Source organism: Lepus europaeus, chromosome 7 (genome assembly GCF_033115175.1).
Source record: "Lepus europaeus isolate LE1 chromosome 7, mLepTim1.pri, whole genome shotgun sequence".
Taxonomy (NCBI): domain Eukaryota; kingdom Metazoa; phylum Chordata; class Mammalia; order Lagomorpha; family Leporidae; genus Lepus; species Lepus europaeus.
The window spans coordinates 62,263,707-62,284,066 of NC_084833.1; the positions used below are offsets into that span (position 1 = coordinate 62,263,707).

The window sequence follows — 20,360 nt, forward strand, 5'->3', positions numbered from 1 at the left end:
ATCCCAGGCCACCCGACTGCCTGCAGCACCACAGGCCGACAGCCCCTGCTGCTCAAACCTATGGCTCCCGGGCTCCTGGGTCTCGGCCTGGGCCTGTGACCCCTCTCCAGTCTCCTCCCGCTGCTGCAGGAGCTCCAGGCCTTCACACCCGGTTCCCCCCCAGCCTCTCCCCACACTCAGACTCAGCCAAGCAGCTCCTGACCCGCATTCACTCCACCGGGACTTACAAGGCTCCTCCCAGCTTGTTGAAGGTGCAGGCCAAGGCCACCACCTGGTCAGTGGCCCGGCTGATGACAGGGACACAGAGCATGGTCTGCACCTCACAGCCCAACATGCTTTGCAGCTGCTGCACATCCTCCTGCAGAGGGGAGGCAGTCAGGGCAGAGAAGGCGGGGGCGGGGCATGCACCCCCATACCCCCACCCCCCATTCTACACCAGGCAGCTCAGAGGACTCAGCATGGGGATGAGGTGGTAGAAGTCCCTTCCCCATCCCTAGGCTGCCCTGTCCCAGACTCCCTGGCTCTGGGGGCTGGGCAGCAGAGTGTGCCCTGTCCCGGAGCCATGGCTTACAGAGGGGAGGTCCTCCAGCTGGATGGACTTCTTGTCTTGCACCACCTGGCCCAGGCGGCCTGTCGTCAACTGAGGAGCGAGCAGAGGCTGAGTCAGGGCCCCAGTGTCCGGGGGTCTCAGCCCAACCCATTCTCACGCCAAGTCTGCAAGTCCCAAGCAACTCTGCAGTTAGTCCAAAGGGCGGGTGGGGTGAGCGGCGAGAGAAGAAAGGGCTCCCAGGACCCTCACTGATCTCAGAGGCACTCCCTCCTCCTGCGGTAAGAGAGTTCTCCTAACCCAGACTGAGCACGAGCGGCTGGGACCCCTTGGAACCCAAGATCCAGATAATTCCATCAGATTCCAAGAGAGTCCAGAGGATCCCGTCCAGGGCAGACCCCTGGAGTGCCCAGCCGGCCTTAAAGCCCCTGCCCACTCCAACCACAGCCATTGCAGGACTCACCGGGAAGCTGATTTCTTCCCCCAGCACTTTATCACCGATGACCTGAGGGACGGAGGGGCCGGGCCGGTTAAAGGCAAGGCAAGGCTTTTCCCTCCGACACCCTGGTCTCCGGCCCACCCCTCAGTGGACCGGGGCCCTCACCTTGCAGGAGAGCTGGAGGTTGTCCTCCGACACCAGCAGGAGGCAGCAGTGAGCTGCCTGGGTCTCCTGCTGCAGCTACGGGGGGGAGGGAGGGCCAGGGTGAGGGGCTGTCGCGGCTCTGGGGTCACCTCCACTCTCCCCTCGCCTCTCGGAGGCTCTTCATGGGGAGGAGGAGGAGAAGGGGACGGGCGGCCCGTGGGGAAGCTGCCCGCCGGCCCCTGCAGAAACGGCAGGGAGGCGGGCGGGAGGGCCGGGGACTCACGTATTGAAGGACTTTGAGCTGCAGGGAAGCGGCGTCCGGATCGTAGAGCTCCCCTGCAAGACGGAGCGCGAGTCAGAAGGTGTTCCCCCGGCCGGCCGGGAGGCCCGGTCCCCGTAGCGCCATCCACGCGCGCTTCCTCCAGGGCTCCGGCCTAGCCTCCCGGGGTCTCAGCGGGGCAGAGAACACGCTCAAGCTCCGCCCACCCGCTGGCCCCTCCCCCAGGCTCAACCTCGCCCCACCCCCTCGGGTGGGTCCGCCGCGGCAGGGCCCTCACCGCACAGGTGCAGGATCTTCCGGTCGTGGTCGGTGTAGGCTGCCCCGCCCTGCTGGTCTTCTGCCGCCTCCACCGGGGTGTTCTGGACCGCTCCGGCTCCGGCTCCGGTTCCGGGGGCCTGGCCGAGCCCGCGCTGCTGCAGGGCCCGCATCCTCCGCAGAGCCACCAGGGTCTGGGGGGGGCCAGGAGGGCCTTGCATCACTTGCCCCACCCTGGCCGTTCTCGCAGCCGCGTGTCCATCGCCCAGTCCTGGTCCTGAACACAGCCCTGGGCGCTCCTCCCTCCTGCCGGCTCCCGCTGCGCTGCGGCATCTCTCGGCCCTGAACAGCTAAGCCCCAGCTCTGCCTCCACCCTAGCTCCCGGAATCTTCCAAGACAGGCCCCGATCTGATTTCTCTGTTTCCCCACAGGGAGTGGTAGTCCTTGCTAAAGTCACAAAATCATAGAACAAGGCTCGGTAGCATTAGTTCTTCCAACCTGTCTGCAAGGTTTGGGCCGTCTTCCCTCTCCGCTACCCCAGGCGGCTGGGTGCCGTTGTCACCCTGTTTCAGATGTGAAATTGAGGCTCAGCCGGGTTTAGTCACTCTCTGGAGGTCACAGCTCAGAGGCCGTGTAGCCGGCACTGGGGCCCAGGTCTGTCCACTCCCTGACCAGGTCACCGTCCCACCCTGGCTGCTGCCAGCGGCTTCAGCAGCCCCCGGCCTCCCACGGCCCTCCCCCACTCACATGCTTCTCCACTGCCTGCAGGCTCCACTCCTCGCTGTCACTCAGCTGGCCACAGTGCACCTGGAGGGACGGGAGAAGCTACTGTGCCCTCTCCCAGCGCCTGGCCCCGCGACCCCGTGTACAGGGACCCTGCCAGCACATACACACCCTACCGTGTGGGTCCCAATGACAAGCCCATCCTTCTGACCATGAAAGTGGCTCCTAGAAAAAGCCCCCTCCTGCAGGAAGCCTTCTAGGACTGATCCCACCAAGTGAAACTCCTTTTTCTGCCTTTCATTCACTGTCCTGTCAACAGCACGGTCCAGGTGTGTCATGGCAGGGGGTGGGGGGGGCGCCTTGGACTTCCCTCCATCTCCCAGCCCGCTGGGCCCTGATTACAGAGTCAGTGGTGAGAGCCTCGGCCTCCTAGCTGCTCCCTTTCTGAGTAAAGGTCTGAACTGCCCCAAGTCTGGAATAAAAGAAGTCCAACAGCCTGTGCAAGGCCGTGGGGAGGCAGCAGCTGGATCTGCTGAGTGCTTTGCCTTCCTCACCCCTGTGAGTTGCCGGCTTCCACCTTGCACATGGGCCGAGGCCCAGAAAGGCTGAGTGACTAGCCCAAGGTCACAGAGCAGGAAGTGGCAGAGTTGACTCCTGCCTCACTCTGCCCATAGCTCCACTCTTGCTACTCCGCCCCACCCCCATCAACCTGTCGCTCTCCGGATTCCCTGAGCTGTCGCCAGGGCTCTGTGAAGTTCCCTCCCCCACTGCTTGGTGATTGAGGGAGGAATGGCAGCCGAGGGCCCACACAGGCCTGGCCAGCAAAGCTCGCGCGTGCGTATGGCACCAGCTTCCCGGGCAGGCCTGCTCAGGGCCGCTCGCCACGCACAGGGCTGCAGGGCTCCCCACCATGCCAGCGCCGGGATCCCCTCCCTGGTGTTCCCTCTGGCTCAGCAGCAACTAGAGCAGATGGAGAAGGAAGCCTGAGGTCTCACTGGGGTGGAACGAGTTGGGGGCGTGGCTCGGGGAGCGTGGGACCCCACACCTGAGGAAGGAGGAGAGGGCAGACTGGGCAGGCAGCTCGTGGGGGCTCGGAGGAGGAGGCCATCTGGGAGGCTTCCAGAATTGGCTCCGAAGTATGGCGAGGGAGGGGCCTGGCAGGCAGGAGCTGTGCTGCTGGGTGTTGGGGGCGGGCGGAGAACCAGGCTGGGCTGGTGCCCACGATGCCACAGAGGGAGGGCCTTGAGTGCTGCACCAAGAAATTGGACGGTAGCCGGAGAGTACTGGGGAGCCATGGCAGACTTTAGCATCTAACACCTATAGTCTGCGGGGTGCAGGGTGAACTGGAGGGAGCAGGAGTGGACATAGGAAGAGACCTGGGCTGCCAAAGAGGCTGTGGAAGCTTAAGCCCAGGGCAGGGCTCCATCTGTGACTGCCACACATTGGGGTCCCTTAGGAAAAGGGACGGTTGGGACCCCTCTAGGGTTGTGGGGACACCAAGCTCCTGGGCTGCCAAAACAGCTGTGTCCCAGGTCCAGAGCTGGGAGCTTGCAAAGGCTAAAGGAGTGGAGGGAACCATGGGGTCCTCTCTCCCCAGCACACACTCTGGGCTGTCTTGGCACACCCCCCAGCTCGTGCACAGTCACGCACACACACGCATGGAGAGCCTCAGCCACCACCACCTCCCACCCGTGCACACACACCTCACTCGCGCATGGAGGCCACACACACACATCCACTGGCTCGCACGTCTAGAGGCAAAGCTCAGGAAACTCGAGTTCATACACGGCCCCACCGCAGACACACAGCCCCTCCCACACCCGCACACACGGCTTTTTGCTCACCCACGCTCCTGCTAATCAGGACGGGCGTCTGGGGCCCGGTGGGAAGCACTGAGCCCTGGGCACTGGGGCTGTTGAGAGGGTTAAGAGTCCAGCGGGGTGTCACTGCCCCAGCCTCAATGGCTAATGGCACGCATAGCCCATCCTGATGCAAGGAGCGGTGGCTGGCACAGCTGGAGGAAGAGTGGGCACCAGTCAAGCGTCAAATGCCAGGGACCAAGGGCCGCCCACTCCTCAAAGGGACTTATTATCACAGAATTAAAGAGCAGAGCCGAAGCCTTTCCAACAAAGGAGCTGCAATCAAGGCGCCTGGAGCTGCAAAGGCCCAGCACTCGGCCACCAGCCCCGCACCTGGACAACGTGCTCCATGGATGGCGCTCAGCTCACTGCCCTGTACTCCCCCTCACAGGCTCCCTGGCTGCCTGGATGGCACTTGCCATTGTTTGCTCCCCTGTTGACCACCCTCCCAACAGTGTGGTCTGTGAAAACGGGGCCTGGCTGGTCTGTCTTGGTCGCTTCTATGCTGCCAGCACCTAGCACGCGGTAGCTGGCACCTCGTGGGCATGGAGAAGCAGGTTTTCAGATGATGGCTGGGGCTTGGGTGGGTGGGCGGAAGCAAGGATGTGTGACCACTGGGTCCTAGAGCAGAGGCGCAGCAAAGGGACTGGTGCTCGTTGAACAAGGAGCTGGTGACGGCCCTCCTAGAGCCCCGCCTGGTGGCGCTTCCGCTGCCCTCTGCCCGCTCTGCCCCCGGACCCGATGGCAGCGGGGAGGACTGGGGTGCCTGTGCCACCTCTGGCGGATGTGTCACACAGGCCCAGGGAGTGTCAGGGAGATGCACGTGCCGGGGGAGAGGGCTCCCTGGCCGAGGAGTTTCTCTGTGGGTGCCAAGGGGCAGGCTTGACGCAAGAGGAGGGGAAGAATTCAGACCCTTCCCAGAGCTCCTCTGGGAACTTCTGGCAGCACCTTGGCGACAGCGTGACCCCCCTCGGCATGCTCTTCCGGCATCACACACTCCCCTCCCCGCCTTTGCTCCCCTCCCCCTCTCCTCTAGTGGTTGCCCGGCCCTCGCCCCAAAGCCCCCCACAACGCTGTCGCCACTCTGGGGTGCCCTGTGCTGTTCCTGCCTCTGCCACCAGAGCACTTGCTGGCAGCACTGATGTCACTGGGCCTGCGATGGCCCAAGGACTGCCTTCCCTGGTCTGAGAGGCCCCAGAAGCGGAAGTGTTTTCCCAGCACCCAGCCTGGGGTAGGCCCAGAGCAGGTGCTGCTGGGCGCGTTGGTGTAGTGATCTGACCCCACCTCCCTTCCCCAAAACACACTCACATGCACACACACATGCACACACATGCACACTCTCACATGCACATGTATACACACGTGCACATATGTGCACACACAGGAAATACATTCACACAACACACAGGCACAGGCCCACACACGCACTGGCCTTTCCTCCCCCAGGGGAAGGCTGGAGCCTGGACTCCCGGCCCCACCTGAGCCCAGGTGAACAAGTGGCCCTACCCACAGAGGAACAACCTTCCAGTGTCTTGTCTCGTGGGAGCTCTACCCCTGCCAGCCCATAGGAAGGGCTTCCCAGGGGCCTGGCAGCCCCAGACCCCTTTCTGTCAACAGAGAAGGAGGCGGGCAACTGAGCCACTGCCTCCCCCTGCCCCATGCACAGTACGCAGAGCCCTGGTCCCGAGCAGCAGATAACATGGAGGGGGTGGTGGCCCACTGAGACCTGTGTGCCCACGGCAGATCCGTTCCCTGCAGGAACAGAAGCTGGGGGTGGGGAGAAACCAAGCAGGGGCCTCGGCTCCCTCCGTCAGGCAGACAGGGCGAGGAGACCAAGCCGAGCGCCCTCCCCACCAGCAGCTGGGAAAGGCCAGGTGCCCGGGAGACCTTTCATTCCGTTTTAATGAGCTCGGCGGGAGTTGCTGGCACACCAGGGCCCATCCGTCTCTGTCCCCAAGCCTGCCCCCCATGGGGGTACGGGCTCCTTGACAGAGGCAGTGAGGGAGCTCTGGGGCCCTACTCTCCACTCGTAGGAGGGCACAAGGATTCAGAACTCCCACCTCGGTGCACAAGAGGCAGCGGAACCGCAGAACCTGCCCCCCAAGGCTCCCCAGCTCCTGAGTCCCCATGGCAAGTGCAGCAGGAGCCTGGGGGAGCCCTGGCCCAGATCTTCCTGACCATGTACCCCCAACTCCCTATGGAGGCCACCCCTATGATCCTCGGGCTCCAGGAAGGCCCCCCAGTTCCTCATACTGCCAGCCTCGGTGCTGGATGTGCTGGGATGCGATGCCTCCAAGCCCCCTGCTGGGTTTGCACACCTCAGTGGCACTCAGGCCCATCCCCCCTCACTCTGTTCCTGCCTTCTTGGACGCTGCCCCCAGCATACCTGGGAGGACCCCAAGGATCCAAGGTCAGGGCTGGGCTTTTCCAGCTCCAATGGGCTTCAGCATCACTCAGAAGCCTGCTGACTGGGCCAGCGGCTTTGGCCTGCCCATCCCAGCAGCCAGCCAGGGGTGGAAGTGGGAGACGCCCCTTTCCCTCCCCTCCACCCACGCACCCACCCCAGAGGCAGGCCATCTCCCCTGCTCCCGCCCCACGCCCCAGCAGGCTCTTACCAAGATGACGGCTGCCACAGCCCCGGCCTCCTTGTCCAGCAGCGGTAGGACCAGCACTACGGGGAGAGGCCAGTGAGGGCGTCCTGCTGAGCCCCGAGGCTCGGAGACACCAGGGACCCAGCCCCAGGGAGGGAGACAAAGACGCAGACAGAGAGAGGCCGGGACAGAGACACAGGGAGACCCAGAGACCCTGGAGAAGGGTTCTGAGGCCACAACACAAACAGCCACAGGAAAGACCCCTGCACAGGGCGGAGCCCTCTCGCTCGACCGCTTCCCTGTGAGCCTCCCGGCAACCCTGGGAGGGAGGGAGGCAGGCGAGGCCGAGCACCCCTAGTCTCCAGACGGGGAACTGAGGCCCAGGACGGGAAGTGACTTGCCCAAGATCACACAGCAAGTCAGGTCTCCTGACTCCCAGTCTGGTGCATTTTCCACATCGAGACAGAGGACAGAGACCTAGAGAGACTGAGACACGAGGCAGAGAGAGACATGGCGGGCAGGGGCATGGAGAGCAGGGGACAGAGAGACGGTGACAGAGAGGGCGTGGCAGCCACAGCCCCTGTCCAGCAGTAGGCACAAGCACGTCAGAGCCACACCATCGGCCGCTGAGCCCTCGCACGTGCCAGGCCATTAACAAGCCTCCTCGCTCGTGCACCTCGCAATGCCCCTTCATGGCACGTCCTGTAGTCTCCATTTGACAGTCAGGACACAAGGCACAGAGCGGTCAGTGGCACGAGAGAGACGGCGTTAGATGGACGGGCTTGCCAGAGACACGGGGCAGAGAAAAGGGGAGGCCTGCTATGAAGATGGGTGGAAGACAGACATGACGTGGGGAGTGGGGGCATGGCCTCCCCTGCCCCTGCCCCGCTCCCAGCCCTTACCTTGGGTGTCAGGAGCCAGCGGCGCCACCAGCCTGGCCAAGGGCTTCCCTGGCAGGTCAGAGGACCCCAGCCCATTGCAGCTCAGCCGCTTCTGGGAGACCACAGCCTCTCTGAAACGAGGACGAGACCCCACCACTCAGCCTCTGGATCAGAGACGCAGGCCCTAGCCTGGGGGCGCAAGGCAGCCTGGGCTCTGCACCTGCGTGAGGATCCCGACCCGTGAGATGAAAGCAGTGAGGACGGCGACTTCCGTGTGGCAAGGTGGGCAGCTTCAGTCTGGCCTCGGGTGCCTCTTGCCAGGCGAGAGGCACAGGCCGGGGCCCCGCACAGATCCCCAGGCAAGGGTGAGAGCAAAGTGACGGCCAAACCCAGAGCCAGGCTGCCTGGGTCGAGTCCTGCTGCTGCTGTTTGGTTTCGGGCAAGTGTCCTCACATCTCTGAGCCTCCCGGGGGAGTGGGGAGCCCTAACCCTCGCCATCCTAGGACCCAACTGCAGAGTGGCTGTGGGTGCTGAGCCTGGAGGGGGACCGCCACAGGTCGTCATGGTAACCGCAGCTCGCCAAGCATTTCCTAAGAGCCTTGCACGGTCCTGGCTCCTTATGGGGCTGGGCTCAGGTTCCATAGTATCGTCAGCACCCACGCTCACACAGCTGCCAAGCGGCATAGCCAGGGTTTGAACGCAGGCTGTTAGCACCAAGGTAGGTCTAGCCACTATGCTAACACCCTCCCTGTGGGGTCCAGTGCTGAGCAGGGGCCAGGCTGGTGGCAAAAGACCAAGTTTTCCTCTGCCCCCCCCCCCCCGCCCCCCGCCACGGGCCATCCTTCTCCTGGGTCTCTGGTTCTTCCTGCTTCATAAAGTACTTGATTTTTTTCACCAGATGTCACTCCCTGGTGATTCACTGTCCTGTGTTCTCCGTCTCCCGGGCTCCCTCCACTTCACTGTGTTTATGGGAACTGCCTGGCTCGGACAGGAAAGGAGCGTGTAGGGCTGGGGTTCTGGGGCGTGCCTGGCAGGATCACCAGGAGTTACCGGCAAAAGTCAAATGAGGAAAGGGAGGGTGGCCTGCAAGTCGCGGCATCAGGTCCCAGCCACGGGAGAAATCCAGGACCAAAGAGCAGCATTCGGAGCCAGACCCTTTACCTCCCGTCCCCTTCGACCAGCCCCGAAGCTACGAGAACCAGCAGTGTCTCTCATCTTCAGCCCTTGTACCCAGACTCTTGAGCCCAGCTACGGGCTGCACCAGCTGCCAATCACGGTGGGAAGGAAGCAGGTGATAAGACTGATGCAGGCTGGGGCTCCCTGGAGGCAGGGAACCCACCCAGCCGCTTGACCTTGGACAATCGGGTAATCAGGAGACCACTAGGTGGCGCTGGTCCCCACGTCCCTGACCAGTGAGCCCCACAGCCTCATCCCATCTACCTGACTGCACCTTCCCACCCCTGGGCCCGGTGGGGCTGCCCAGGCCTCTGGGGCTAGGACCCCGATGAAGCATGCTGGCCTCAGCCTTTCTCCTGCACGAGACCCCCACCCAGTGCTCATGGCCTTGTGACTCTCCGAGCTCACTTGAGAGCTCGGTAGCCAGATAGCCAGAGGCCACCAGGAGGCCACCCCTGGATGACCCCAAGGTACCCCAAAGGTATCCAGACTTGACCATCTCCACCCCCTACCCCCAAAACAGCACGGCCATGCACCAGGTCCCTTCGAGCTGGTCTAAAACCGTCCTGGAGCCTCCCATGCCCTCCCCACCCCACCCCCATCTCTCACAGTGTTACCTGCTCTCTCTTCTCAAGCCGCTGCCCAGCCCAAATGGTGACACCCCTCCCCTGACCCCAGCAGCAGTCCTCCCCAGGCCTCCAGCCTCCTGCCTGGGTCTCTGAAATCCAGCCTCCACTGCAGAGCAAGAACACATTTTCTAAACCAAGCACCTTCAGGGAGAACTCGAAACGAGGTCTTTCCTACTACAGCACCACTCTGGATCGGGTTCACTACTGAGAGCTGAGATGAGAAGTCGGACAAGTGCCTGCCTTGAGGGGCCCAGTGTCCCAGGGAAACCCGCACGGACCCTCCCTGAGTCAAGACAGGAGCGCTCTGACAAAGGTCCCAGCCTTACCAGGCAGTCAGGGAGGGCTTCCCAGAGAAGGAGATGCCCGAGATGAGCCCTAAGGACATTGCCCAGGTTATTGAGGCGGAGAGGAAAGGATGTGCAGGCAGAGGGAACTGCCTGTGCAAAGGCTCAGAGGAGAGAAGACCGTGCGTCTGGCCACTGGCAGGTCGCCGGGACCCTGAGCCACTGGGCTTCACCCTAAGCACAGTGAGAGCCCTGGGAGGGAGGTGAGCAGGGGAAGGTGGTGGTCAGGTTTGACTTCAGATGCGCCCTGCAAGTGGCAAGGCACGCAGTCTCACTAGAGAGAGAATCTGACACCGGAAATCCGGCTTCAGTGAGGGGCCCATCATCTTAATGGCCCTGGACAGGAGGGGAGAGGCTGGGCTGGGACCAATCAACCTTGGGGCCCAGGTCCCCACCCCAACCCCACCCTCAAGCAACTGGAGCTCCCGAAGTCTGGATTCTGCACGCCCTACCCTGGAGCTTTTGGAACCTGCACTGCCCTGGCCCTGGCCCACCTGCCAGCCAGGGGCACCTCCCCCAGCCCCAGGCAGGTCCGCTCCCCTGCCCCTTCCCAGCCTCCAGATCCCCCAGCCTGCACGCACACCCGCCATGGGCCCAGGCGCTCTGCTGCTGCTCCCAGCTCAGAGCCCTTCGCACGCCCTCCCTCCAGGCCCCTGCTGGGGCTGGGGGCACCCCAAGCCCCAGGCCAGCTGTCCAGGCTACAGACTCAACCCTGGGTGCCTGGGTGGTCACCGTCCACCCCACCGAAGATAAGGACAGATGGGCTCAGTGTGGGGAGAGGAACGGGTGTGGGTTTTATGACAGTTCCGTCCCTTTAACAACTATTTGCTTAATGGAAAAAATAGCGGGGAAAGGCTCTTAGTTGGCAGGGCCAACGGCCTAGAACGAGCTAGGCACCCAGGCCCCGCCCCCCGCAGCCCTGCAGCCCCCTCTGGCCCTCTGCTTTGGTGGGGCCCCTGAACCCTCAGTCAGCCCCACCCCCAAGAGCCCCCCACTGGGCACTGCCCCCACGGAGTCCCAGCCCTCCACTATGTGCTAACCCTTACTGAGCGCCCCATGCGCTGCTTCAGCCCCCTCCACTCACGGAGCCCCTCACTGAGCCCCCCTCACGGAGCCCCTCACTGAGCCCCCCTCACGGAGCCCCTCACTGAACCCCTGAGTCCCTCACCGGGCCCCACCACTCACTGAGCCCCCCCTCATTGAACCCCTCTCAAGGAGCCCCCCCTCTCATGAAGCCCCCCTCACTGAGCCCCCCCTCACTGAACCCTCCCCCTCACGGAGCACCCCTCACAGAGCCCCTCACTCTCTGGCCTTCACCTCTCAGAAACAAATCAGGACGTAAGCCAAGACCTGGGGTCACGTCCCCCAGACTGAGACCGCAGAGACGGGGGGAGCCAGTTCCCCAGGAGGTCAGTGACAAACAGGAGGGACGGCAGATCTTGCAGTGGACGGAGCCAGGTCAGCTCCGAGGAAGAGGGGCCGGGGTGCCTGGGGCCTGGCAGTGGAGGGAGACCACCACCTCGGGGGCAATGGAAAGGCTGGGGTTTCTCTGTCCCCAGCAGTGGGACATCCAAGCCCTCCCATGGCAGGGGACACGGCACAAGAGGAAAGCGGAAGGGCCGGGGACTGGAATTCGCTGGCAGTTGGACCTGGGGGACCCACTGAGGGCAGAGAGGCCCCGGCCAGGCAACCTTCCAGGATTCATTCCTCCCCTGTCCCAGGGAGCTGGACATTGGGGTGCCCAACCCTATCTTTTCACAGACCGGTGGGTGGAGGCCCAGAGAGGCTGCACAGGCTGTTACCACAGCCACTTGTCCTGGCTCTTCTTCTTAATATTTTTTTTAAGATTTATTTTTATTTATTTGAAAGGCAGAATTACAGAGAGAGGAAGAGAGAGAGAGAATCTTCTCTCTGTTGGCACACTTCCCAAATGGCCTCAATGGCCCAGGCTGGACCAGGCTGCTGAAGCCAGGAGCCTGGAACTCCATCCAGGTCTCCCACATGGGTGCAGGGGCCCCAGCACTCGGGCCATCTTCCGCTGCTTTCCCAGGTGCATTAGCAGGAAGCAGGATCAGAAGTGGAGCATCCGGGACTCGAACCTGTGCCTGTATGGGATGTGGGTGTCCCTGTGCCACAACACAAGCCCTGCCCAGGCTTTTCTCATGGACAGATCCATCTGTGGGGGAGGCCACTGTGGGCCAGACCCCCGTCTGAACACTGCCTCTCTGCATGGGCAGGCGAGTGGGGGCAGGCTTCCCAAAGAGGGCGAGGCTCACCCTGACAGCTAAGTCACGTGCAGCTGGCCGGGAAGGACGTGCAGCAGGCAAGGACTTTGCAGGGAGCAAACAAATGCCCAAGCAGGCACCAGAAGGCAGGGGAGGCAGATCCCAGGCGATGGAATGGCGTGTGAGGGCTGCGGGGTGGCAAGGGGCAGGGCCGGGGGCACTCCTCCCTGCCACCCACACCCCTCTCCACCCACCCTCAGCCCATACCCCTCCTTCCCCCTGGGCCTTATCTGCCTTTATGACCCAGACGCCACATTGCACCTGCTGCTGTTTGCGAGCCCTGCCAGCGTCCAGGCTCTCCTGGAGGAGCACCCCACCCCCACCCTGCCCGGGCACTGCCAGAGCCTCTGGCTCCAGTTCAGCCTGCGGACAGCACAGGGCCAGAGCCCCAGGGGTCACCATCGGAAGAAACCTGTACCAATCCCCTGTTTCACAGAATAAAGACTGAGGCCAGAAGGGAGCCTTGTTCTCCATTGACTCACGGTCAGGCCTGGGGAGAGGGCACAGCTAGCAGTCCCTGAGCGCTGGCTGTGTGCCGGGCCCTGGGCAGAGGGGACCTCAGGGAGGGACACAGCAGGCAGGGATGGGGCCTGTCTGTCTGCCCTGCCAGCCCTTGTCTCTTCCAACGCCTCCGTCTCGAGCCCCAGTGGTGCTGGGAGCACCTGAGGGTAGGGCCCAGCCACCTCTGACAGCACGTGTGAGCTCCCTACCTGACCCAGGCTGGGCAGGTGGGGCACAGACTGCAGAAGAAGGCGCCGGGCCTGAAGCTTCGGCCCAAACCCGCAGCCGCCCGAACTCCTGGCCAGCTCTGTGTCCCGCGTGCCCACACTGCCCGCACCCCTCTCGCCCGCCCCGGCCTTCTCTGTCACTACCCCCGGGCTCCCAGCAGGCTCCACCAAGCATTGGGCTAACTGTGTCTGAACATACACTTTTAATTGCTTCTGTGTTGTGTGCCTTTTCCGAAGGTTCTGCAGGGTTTGAAGTGGTTGAGGGGCGGATGCTGAGCGGCTGCCGCCGCAGAGGGCAAAGCCCCCTCCAAGGAGCCTGAATCGCAGGCACCCACCCACCCTGCCACGCAGCAGGCTACCCAGGGGCGCACCGGCCCAGCCACCCAGTGCAGCCCAGAGCAGTGGACTGGCTCAGCAGCTACACAGCTTGGGACGCCCACAGCCCATATGGGAGCGCCCGCCTCCAGTACAGTGGAGCCTACTGCTAACGCGCACCCTGGGCCGGCAGGTGGTGGCTCAAGTGCTAAGGTCCCAGGTTCAGTACTGGGCTCCTGGCTTTGGCCTGGCATTTGGGGAGTGAACCAGTAGACGGATAGAATCTCAATCTCTCTCTCTCTCTCTCTCTCTCTCTCTCTCCTCTCTCTCCTCTCTCTCTCTCAAACAAGAAGAAAATAAAAGAACAAAGAAGGGGCAGCCCAAACCTGCAGGCCGTTCCCTCCAACAGGAGACTTGACAGCATTTTTTTTTTATTCCGGGAGACCTGGCAGCCCCCTGTCGCGTCTCACAAGTGGGACACGGCAGCCAGGGAGGGGCAGTGGTACACTGTTGTCACTGATCTCGTTCCAGGGGAGCTGGCCGGAGATGCGAGGGGATGGTCGCCCCCCCTCCACCACCTCCCCCCAGGGAGCCCCGCGGCAGAACAGGAAGTGGAAGGCACCCCACCATGCCATCAGAGAGCATCCAACCACCCCCACGGGGAAGGCCGCAGAGGCCACGTAGGCTCCCAGGCGGGTGAGCAACGCATCCGCAGACAGCCCGGGAGAGGTGGGGGCCAGCCTCAGCTACTGCGATCCCTGATTCCAAGCTGGGCCCCCCAGGGAGCCCCAAAGTGTGCCAGGCCTGGGACTGCCAGACGCGGGAGTGCCAGCGCTCTGGGACTCTGCTCTCAGGGGTGGGGCACAGACATGGAGGCAGCCTGCACCCACCCACTCCCCAGCACAGGACAAGACCTTCCTCGCCCCTTCTCTGTGGCCAAGCTGGCCAAGGAGCAGCCCCTGGCAAGAGGGCACTGGGGTGCAGAGGACAGCTCACCGGACTTTCCCCTCCTGGGGCAGCTCGTGCCAGGGGTCCTCACACACCAGCCGGGACTCCTCATCCAGCAGGTAGGTGTAGACGGTCTCCTAGGACAAGAGGCACTCGTGAGCCCCTGCAGACGGGCCCCATACACAGGGTCTGGACAGCCGGGTCCCAGCCAGAGCCTGGGGGGTGGGGGTTGGGCTGCCTTCCGGCTGCTGGCATGTCTGTCTGTACTCGCCAGCTGCGCTGGCCAAACCCCCCTGTGAACTGGACGGGGTTCTGGGCAGGCAGGCTCAAAGCCACGGTGCTGGGAATAGCACTTGAAAGGCTGGGGGTGCACACAAATCACCCCCCAGCCTGGGGTGTTTCTTGCCTGATCCCAGTCTCAGGCAGTCAGCAACCAGTAAGGGACACCTACTCCGGGTCACACCAGGGCACAGCCACAGCTGCCCAGGAAGCACAGACCAGCGACAAGAGCACAGAGCAGGCCATTGCATCTGTCCTTGGTGAGGGTCAAGGAGGGCTTCCTGGAGGAAGTGACCTCTAAGCTATAACCAAATGGGAACTAGACACTCAGTGAGTGGTTGGCGAATGGAACTGGATCCTGGGCCACACAGCAGGTGTGCGGGCAGGTTCACGGGCGTCAGGAGCACTGCACTTTCTGGAACAGACAGTAGTGGGAAGGGGCACAGGGGCTGGGCCTGGGGGCAGCAGGGCTGAGCCGGAAGGGCCTTCTAGGCAGAGCCGGGGCGGAGTTAGGACAGACAGGAGCAGGTCTGTGTTCTGGAAAGACCCCTCTCCAGAGTGAGGTCAAAGCTCTTGCTGGAAACTTCTCAAGACTCGCGCTCTCCCCAAGGGCCCACAGCAGCTCGGGGCCTCCGTGGAGGCAGCGGCAGCTGACCGATGCAAACCCCACATTCCCTCCCAGCAGCACTGGCGACCCCAGGGGATGCCGGGCAAGGTGCAGGCAGCATCGCCCAGCCTGGTCTGGGGTGGGGGTGGGGGCCTCTCCCCTCTGCTGAGGGCATCAGGGAGGGCTACTGGAGGAGGTGACACAGAGAGAGACCTTGAAGGCCCACCCTCAGTGAGTGTGCAGTGCTATGCCTGAGGGGGCGACCCCGGGCAGGCCTGCAGCCCTGCTCCCTCCTTGTCATTCTAGCCAACCCCGCAGCCCAGTGGCCTGCAAGGGGCCTGGGGATGGATTTGGCCCAAGGAGGTTAAGAGCTCACTGGGTCACTGCGAACCCTGCTTGGCAGAGAGAGGGGTGGGAAAATCCGAGGGGGTGGGGGGAGGGGCAGAGCCTCCCCGCACTTCCGGACGCCCCGCCCCCAGGCCTCTGGGTTAAAATTAGCGGCGCCTACGGGAGAGGAGGCACAGCAGCAGCATCTGCCGCCACAATGGGCGCTGATGAGAAAGGAAGCCAGGTGCCATCGCTCCCCGCCGCCTCCCGCCCTCCTGGGGCGTAGCGACCGCTCGGCTCCCTCTGCTCCGAGGCTGACCCCCGCCTCCCACGCAGTCCCAGCCAGGGCAGCCCCAAATCAGGGCTTTCCCCGCTCACTGCAGGCCTCTTGAGTGGGCCAGGGGAGACCTTCCCACCGTCTGGGAGCCACAGCTGTCGCCGCTGCCCAGCTCGGGAGCTCCAGGGGACCCGACAGAGGGTATCTGTGCTGGCACAGCCAGCAGCAAAGGTTGCTGGGGAGATGGGCTCCCCTCCCCCGTCCCCATCCCACCCCCACCAGATGTTGCCCCTGCCTCATCTCTCTCCCAGAGGGTTTATTTTTGGGAGCCAACACACCCCCCACTTCCTACCAATTTCACGCTCAATAAAGCTCCGTCATTAGCCCGCCTCCTGGCTCTGAACTTCTCGGAGGTCTGGGAAGGCAGAGCTGCGCAGAGGAAATAGGGGTGCTGAGGTGCCAAGTCCCGTTTGTCCCTGTCGTGCTGTGTGACCTTGGGAAGGAGGTCCTCCCTCTCTGGGCCTCCGGTGGTTCATCCATCAAGTTGATTCAGGGACAATGAGCCCCGGCAGGGTGGGAAGGGCGCATTCTGAGCTGGCCGAGTTCCCTGGAGCACAGGCTGCCTTGGGTTGCTGCTCAGAGTGTGGGAGAGGGCATTCAAGGCCATCTGGACTGAGTTTGGGCATCACCTCCTCCAGGAAGCCTTCCATGTCCTGTAGGCTGGATCAGAGCCCTTTCCCTGGGCTCAGAAGCCCCTGCCTCCCTCTCGCTCTGGTGCTAACTTGGGTCCTGAGGGCTGGTTTTTGCCCCTCCTGCTTAAGGGATGAGTGGTGGCCCTCGAAGCAGGTTGGAGAGTGACCTGGGACAGACAGAGGGGGCGAGGTGAGCCCGGAGGCCCCTGGAGACCACGGCCACCACCCTCCTTCTGCCCCAATTCTGCCATCCCATCGAATGGGGCAGAGAAGACTCTACAGGTTGCTGGAGATCGCGTCTCCACGCAGGTCACTTTAGCTCAGTGCACGTCCAGTTGTCCAGGCTGAGCTCTGCTCCAGCACCTCCCAGACCTGGCATCAGAAAGTCCTTCCTCACATCTAGCCTCAATCTTTCCTGCTGCACAGATCCCACTTGTACCTGACTCTGCCACGAGTTGACTGTTAGCCTAGGGCCCAGGGGAATCCCTTCCATGATCCGAGATGGGATTTTCCCAGTGAACGTCTAAGCCCCTTCTGGCTCAGACACGGCAGGATTCCCATGCGAGTTCATGCTGTGGTCTTAACCTAGGCCTTCCTCTTCCAGAAAGCCCTCCGAGACTGCTCTTCCAGACTCCTCCTTCCCTTCCCTGAGAGAGTCCTCCAGGCAGGGGAGCCTGCCTCGTCCCTGCTCCTTGATCCTATGTGACGCAGGGCACAGAGCTGTGCGAAGGCATCAGGGAGGGGTGGGGGTCTGGGGCAAGGGTGGGCACCTACCACTCTGGGGAGCACGGCGGACAGGGCCTCCTTGATGGCATGCTGCAGACCGGCGAGGTCGATGACAGAGCCCAGGCTCAGCAGAGCGTCCTGGAAGAGAGGAGGGGGCGGTGAGGCCTTGGCCAGGCCGGCAGGCAGCCCTGTGTGTGTAGCAGGCTTCAGCACAAACACCTGGCTTGGGCCAGAGCCTGCGCCTCGGACGCCTGAATCCCAGCTCAGGGTCCTGGGATCTCAGAATCCAACCTTCTTCAGGCCAAAGAATGCGCAAGTCCTCTCACCTAGAGAGGGGGAAACTGAGGCTTGGAGAAGGGCCGGGGACTTCACAGAGACCTCACGGGAGTCACGCAGCCTGGGCTACACCCCAGGTGTCTCGTCCTCTAGCCGAGGCCGACTCTAGCATAGTAGAGGGAATACAAGCTTCCAGATTAAAACACAACTCCACAAGCAAACGAAGCCCCAAGTTCAAATCCTAGCTCCACGGTGCTGGCAGTGTGGGTCTTGGCTGAGTCCCGGAACCCCACTCAAGTCTTCTCTCTGCAAACTGTGACAACTGGGGCTACCGCCCCCTACAGGCTGACACGAAGACAAACAACTGAGCGCTAAACCATGGGAATGCACCTGGGCGCAGCTGATGTCACCCTCCCCAGGGGGAGGAGGGTCTCCCCCAGCCTCATCCTGCAGCCCCCTGAGGGGCCGGGCTGAGGGCAGCAACCGAGCCCAAAGGCGCAGGAACCGTGAGGCGGGACGAGCACAGATGGGCCGCCCTGGCCCCCACAGGAGCTGCAGGAGAAGTCGGCCTTGACTGCCTCCTGGCCTTCTCGCTCCGGGAATAGGCCGCGTCCTTGCGCAGCCGGAATGGAGACAACCAAGGTCCCCGCTCCGCGCTCTATTAACTTGGCCGGAGCCGCGGGGATCAAAGAGAAAGGTAACGGAACAGGGGGTGCAGGGCCAAGGCAGGATCGTGACTCACGCCAGCCGCTCAGCGGGGCCCTCGCCCCCGTCCTTGGAAGCCCTTTCTGATGTCGTCCCTGCGGGTGGCTGGAGCTGAGTTCAAGAACCAAAGCAGCGCAGTGTGGGATGAAGGAGACAGGGCTCGGCTCCCATTCGTGGGAAGATGATACGAGCGCTAGGGTCTTAGCACAACGCAAGCTCAGCATGAGCACACGGTGTAAGCGTGGCTGGCAAAATATTAAAATGCTGGGGGCTGGACCGCCCAGGAGGCCCACAAAGCAGAGCAGGACCCGGCTTGTCAGTCTCTGACTCCCATCACTCAGCCCCTCCCGAGGGAGCCACTGAACTCGGGGGTCCCTCGGACAGCCTGGGGCCCTGGGACTCCACGGAGGCTGGCCTTGGTCTGGTGGAATAAAGGACCTTCCTCCAAGCAGGGCCACCAGAGAGAGGGAGGACCCGAGTTCTCCATCCCTGCGGGTGTGCGAGCAAGGGCTGAACGCCCACCCATCAGCGAGGCTGCAGAGGGGAGCAGTGCCCTGGGCTCTGAATGGAGCTTCAGAAACCCTACTCTGGGTGCTGCTCAGCCGCAGCTGCCTGCCCGGCCAGGAGGAGGGCGCAGCGGGGGCTTGCTCCCCACGGCCCACTCAGGACTGCTTTTCTCACCCCCAGCCTCCCCCAGATCCCTCCCACTGCTCAAGGATGGAGACCCATCTCAGTCACGGAGGGAAATGTGCCCTCGCACATCACAAGCTGCTGATTCCAAACAATTCCACCACCAGAGTGGGTCTCTTGTCCTTGGACCCTCAGGCACGCCTCCTCCTGTTCGCACACCCAGGGCGCCAACCCAGCCATAGGAGCTCCCCATATCCTCTTGGGCAACCTTACGGGCCTTCAGACGACCTCCGGGTGCACCTGCCTGCACGCCCACACACAGGTCCTCACCCAAACAGCCACTTCCCCACCGGCTCACAAGGCAAGGGCTCCAGTCCCAACCATACACCCAGCATGCACTGCGGTCCTTCAAGGGCAAGTCTGAAGACCAGAGAGGGGAGGAGGAGCCAATGGCTTGAGTCACCGCAAAACAAAATCTGCCAGACCCCAGTCACGGGGCTGGGGCTCCAAGGGCAGGAGCGCTGGTGTGGGCTGGGTGGGGGGTCGCCTGCCTGGAGGTATGCCTCGCCCTCAGAGGCATCGGACACAGGACACATGTGTGCTGTGAGAAGCGGGGAGGAGGGGCCGAGGCGATGTGGAGGGAGACACCACACAGGCCACGGGCTCCAGACAGCTAAGTGTCCCCATTTGACAGATGAGGCGACTGAGGCTCGGAGAGAACCCACATCCTGCTGGTCAGGGCGCAGCGAGGTCCTTCCGCAAGACTGGCTCTCCAGCCCCGGCCTGGCTCTGCTCCACACCAGCATCGCCCAGACCCCTGGCTGGCGCCCTAGGGGGCTTAGGGAGAGCAGCGTGTCCTTTGCTCCGATTGGTGGGTTCCTCAGCCTGCCCTTTGCTTCCATTGGGGGATGCCCTGGTGTGTCCTTTGCTGGAATTGGTGGGCGCCTGTCTGCCCTTGTCCGGGCTGAGCCGATTTCTGTGACTTTCCAGACCCAGGGCACGATAGCGGCAGTGGGGGGAGTGGAAAGGAAACTCGGGGAGAGTCAGGGCAGCTGCAGGGAGGGGGCGCCGCTGCCTTGGCCATGGATGTGGCTGACACAGCCCGAGGCCCTCTGCCCCGCACCCTCTGTCCAGTCTGCTCCAGGAGTCAGGAGTGGTGGGAGCAGGAACCGCCGTGGGCAAAGGGTCTTCAAGGCTACTCCAGTGCCACCTCCTCCACGAGTCTTCTCCATCGCCCAGAGAGCCCTCGCCTGCACCACACCAGCTCAGGGAAGGCGATCACTCAGAGACCAAAGCCGGGAAGCCTGGGCACCTCAGTGGAGGGAGGAGGGAATTGGGGTTGGGGAGGGAGAGCTGCTGCGAACCGGTAATGGGGCAAGCCCTGAGCTGGAGGGCCGAGCTCAAGACAGGTCCAGAACCCCTGGACTCTTAAAAGGAAGGGGCCAGCACTGTGACCAATAGTGGTAAAGCCACTGCCTGTGACACTTGCATCCCATATGGGCGTGGGTTCGAGACCCAGATGCTCCACTTCTGATCCAGCTGCCTGCTAATGTGCCTGGGAAAGCAATGGAAGATGGCCCAACTGCTTGGGTCCCTGCACCCAAGTGGGAGACCCAGATGAGGCTCCTGACTCCAGGATTCTGCCCAGCCCATCCCTGGCTGTTGCAGTCATTTGGGAAGTGAACCAATAGATGGAA

The 20,360-nt window shown here is 63.0% G+C and overlaps 1 protein-coding gene across 4 annotated transcripts in view; it reads right to left on the minus strand.

Annotated features, from left to right (window-relative positions):
- PDE2A (phosphodiesterase 2A) overlaps nt 1-20,360 on the minus strand; it is a 54,873-nt gene that overhangs the window by 9,763 nt on the left and 24,750 nt on the right. For 3 of the 4 annotated variants that reach the window (XM_062196662.1, XM_062196665.1, XM_062196663.1), the window contains 11 exons: nt 17,101-17,190; nt 14,193-14,281; nt 7,741-7,850; nt 6,863-6,918; nt 2,413-2,472; nt 1,688-1,859; nt 1,414-1,466; nt 1,152-1,226; nt 1,011-1,052; nt 572-640; nt 228-358 (listed from right to left, as the gene is read on the minus strand). In XM_062196662.1, the coding sequence (XP_062052646.1) occupies nt 228-358; nt 572-640; nt 1,011-1,052; nt 1,152-1,226; nt 1,414-1,466; nt 1,688-1,859; nt 2,413-2,472; nt 6,863-6,918; nt 7,741-7,850; nt 14,193-14,281; nt 17,101-17,190 (947 nt within the window). The remainder of the gene's footprint in view (nt 1-227; nt 359-571; nt 641-1,010; nt 1,053-1,151; nt 1,227-1,413; nt 1,467-1,687; nt 1,860-2,412; nt 2,473-6,862; nt 6,919-7,740; nt 7,851-14,192; nt 14,282-17,100; nt 17,191-20,360) is intronic. The other variant, XM_062196664.1, reaches the window with a different exon arrangement.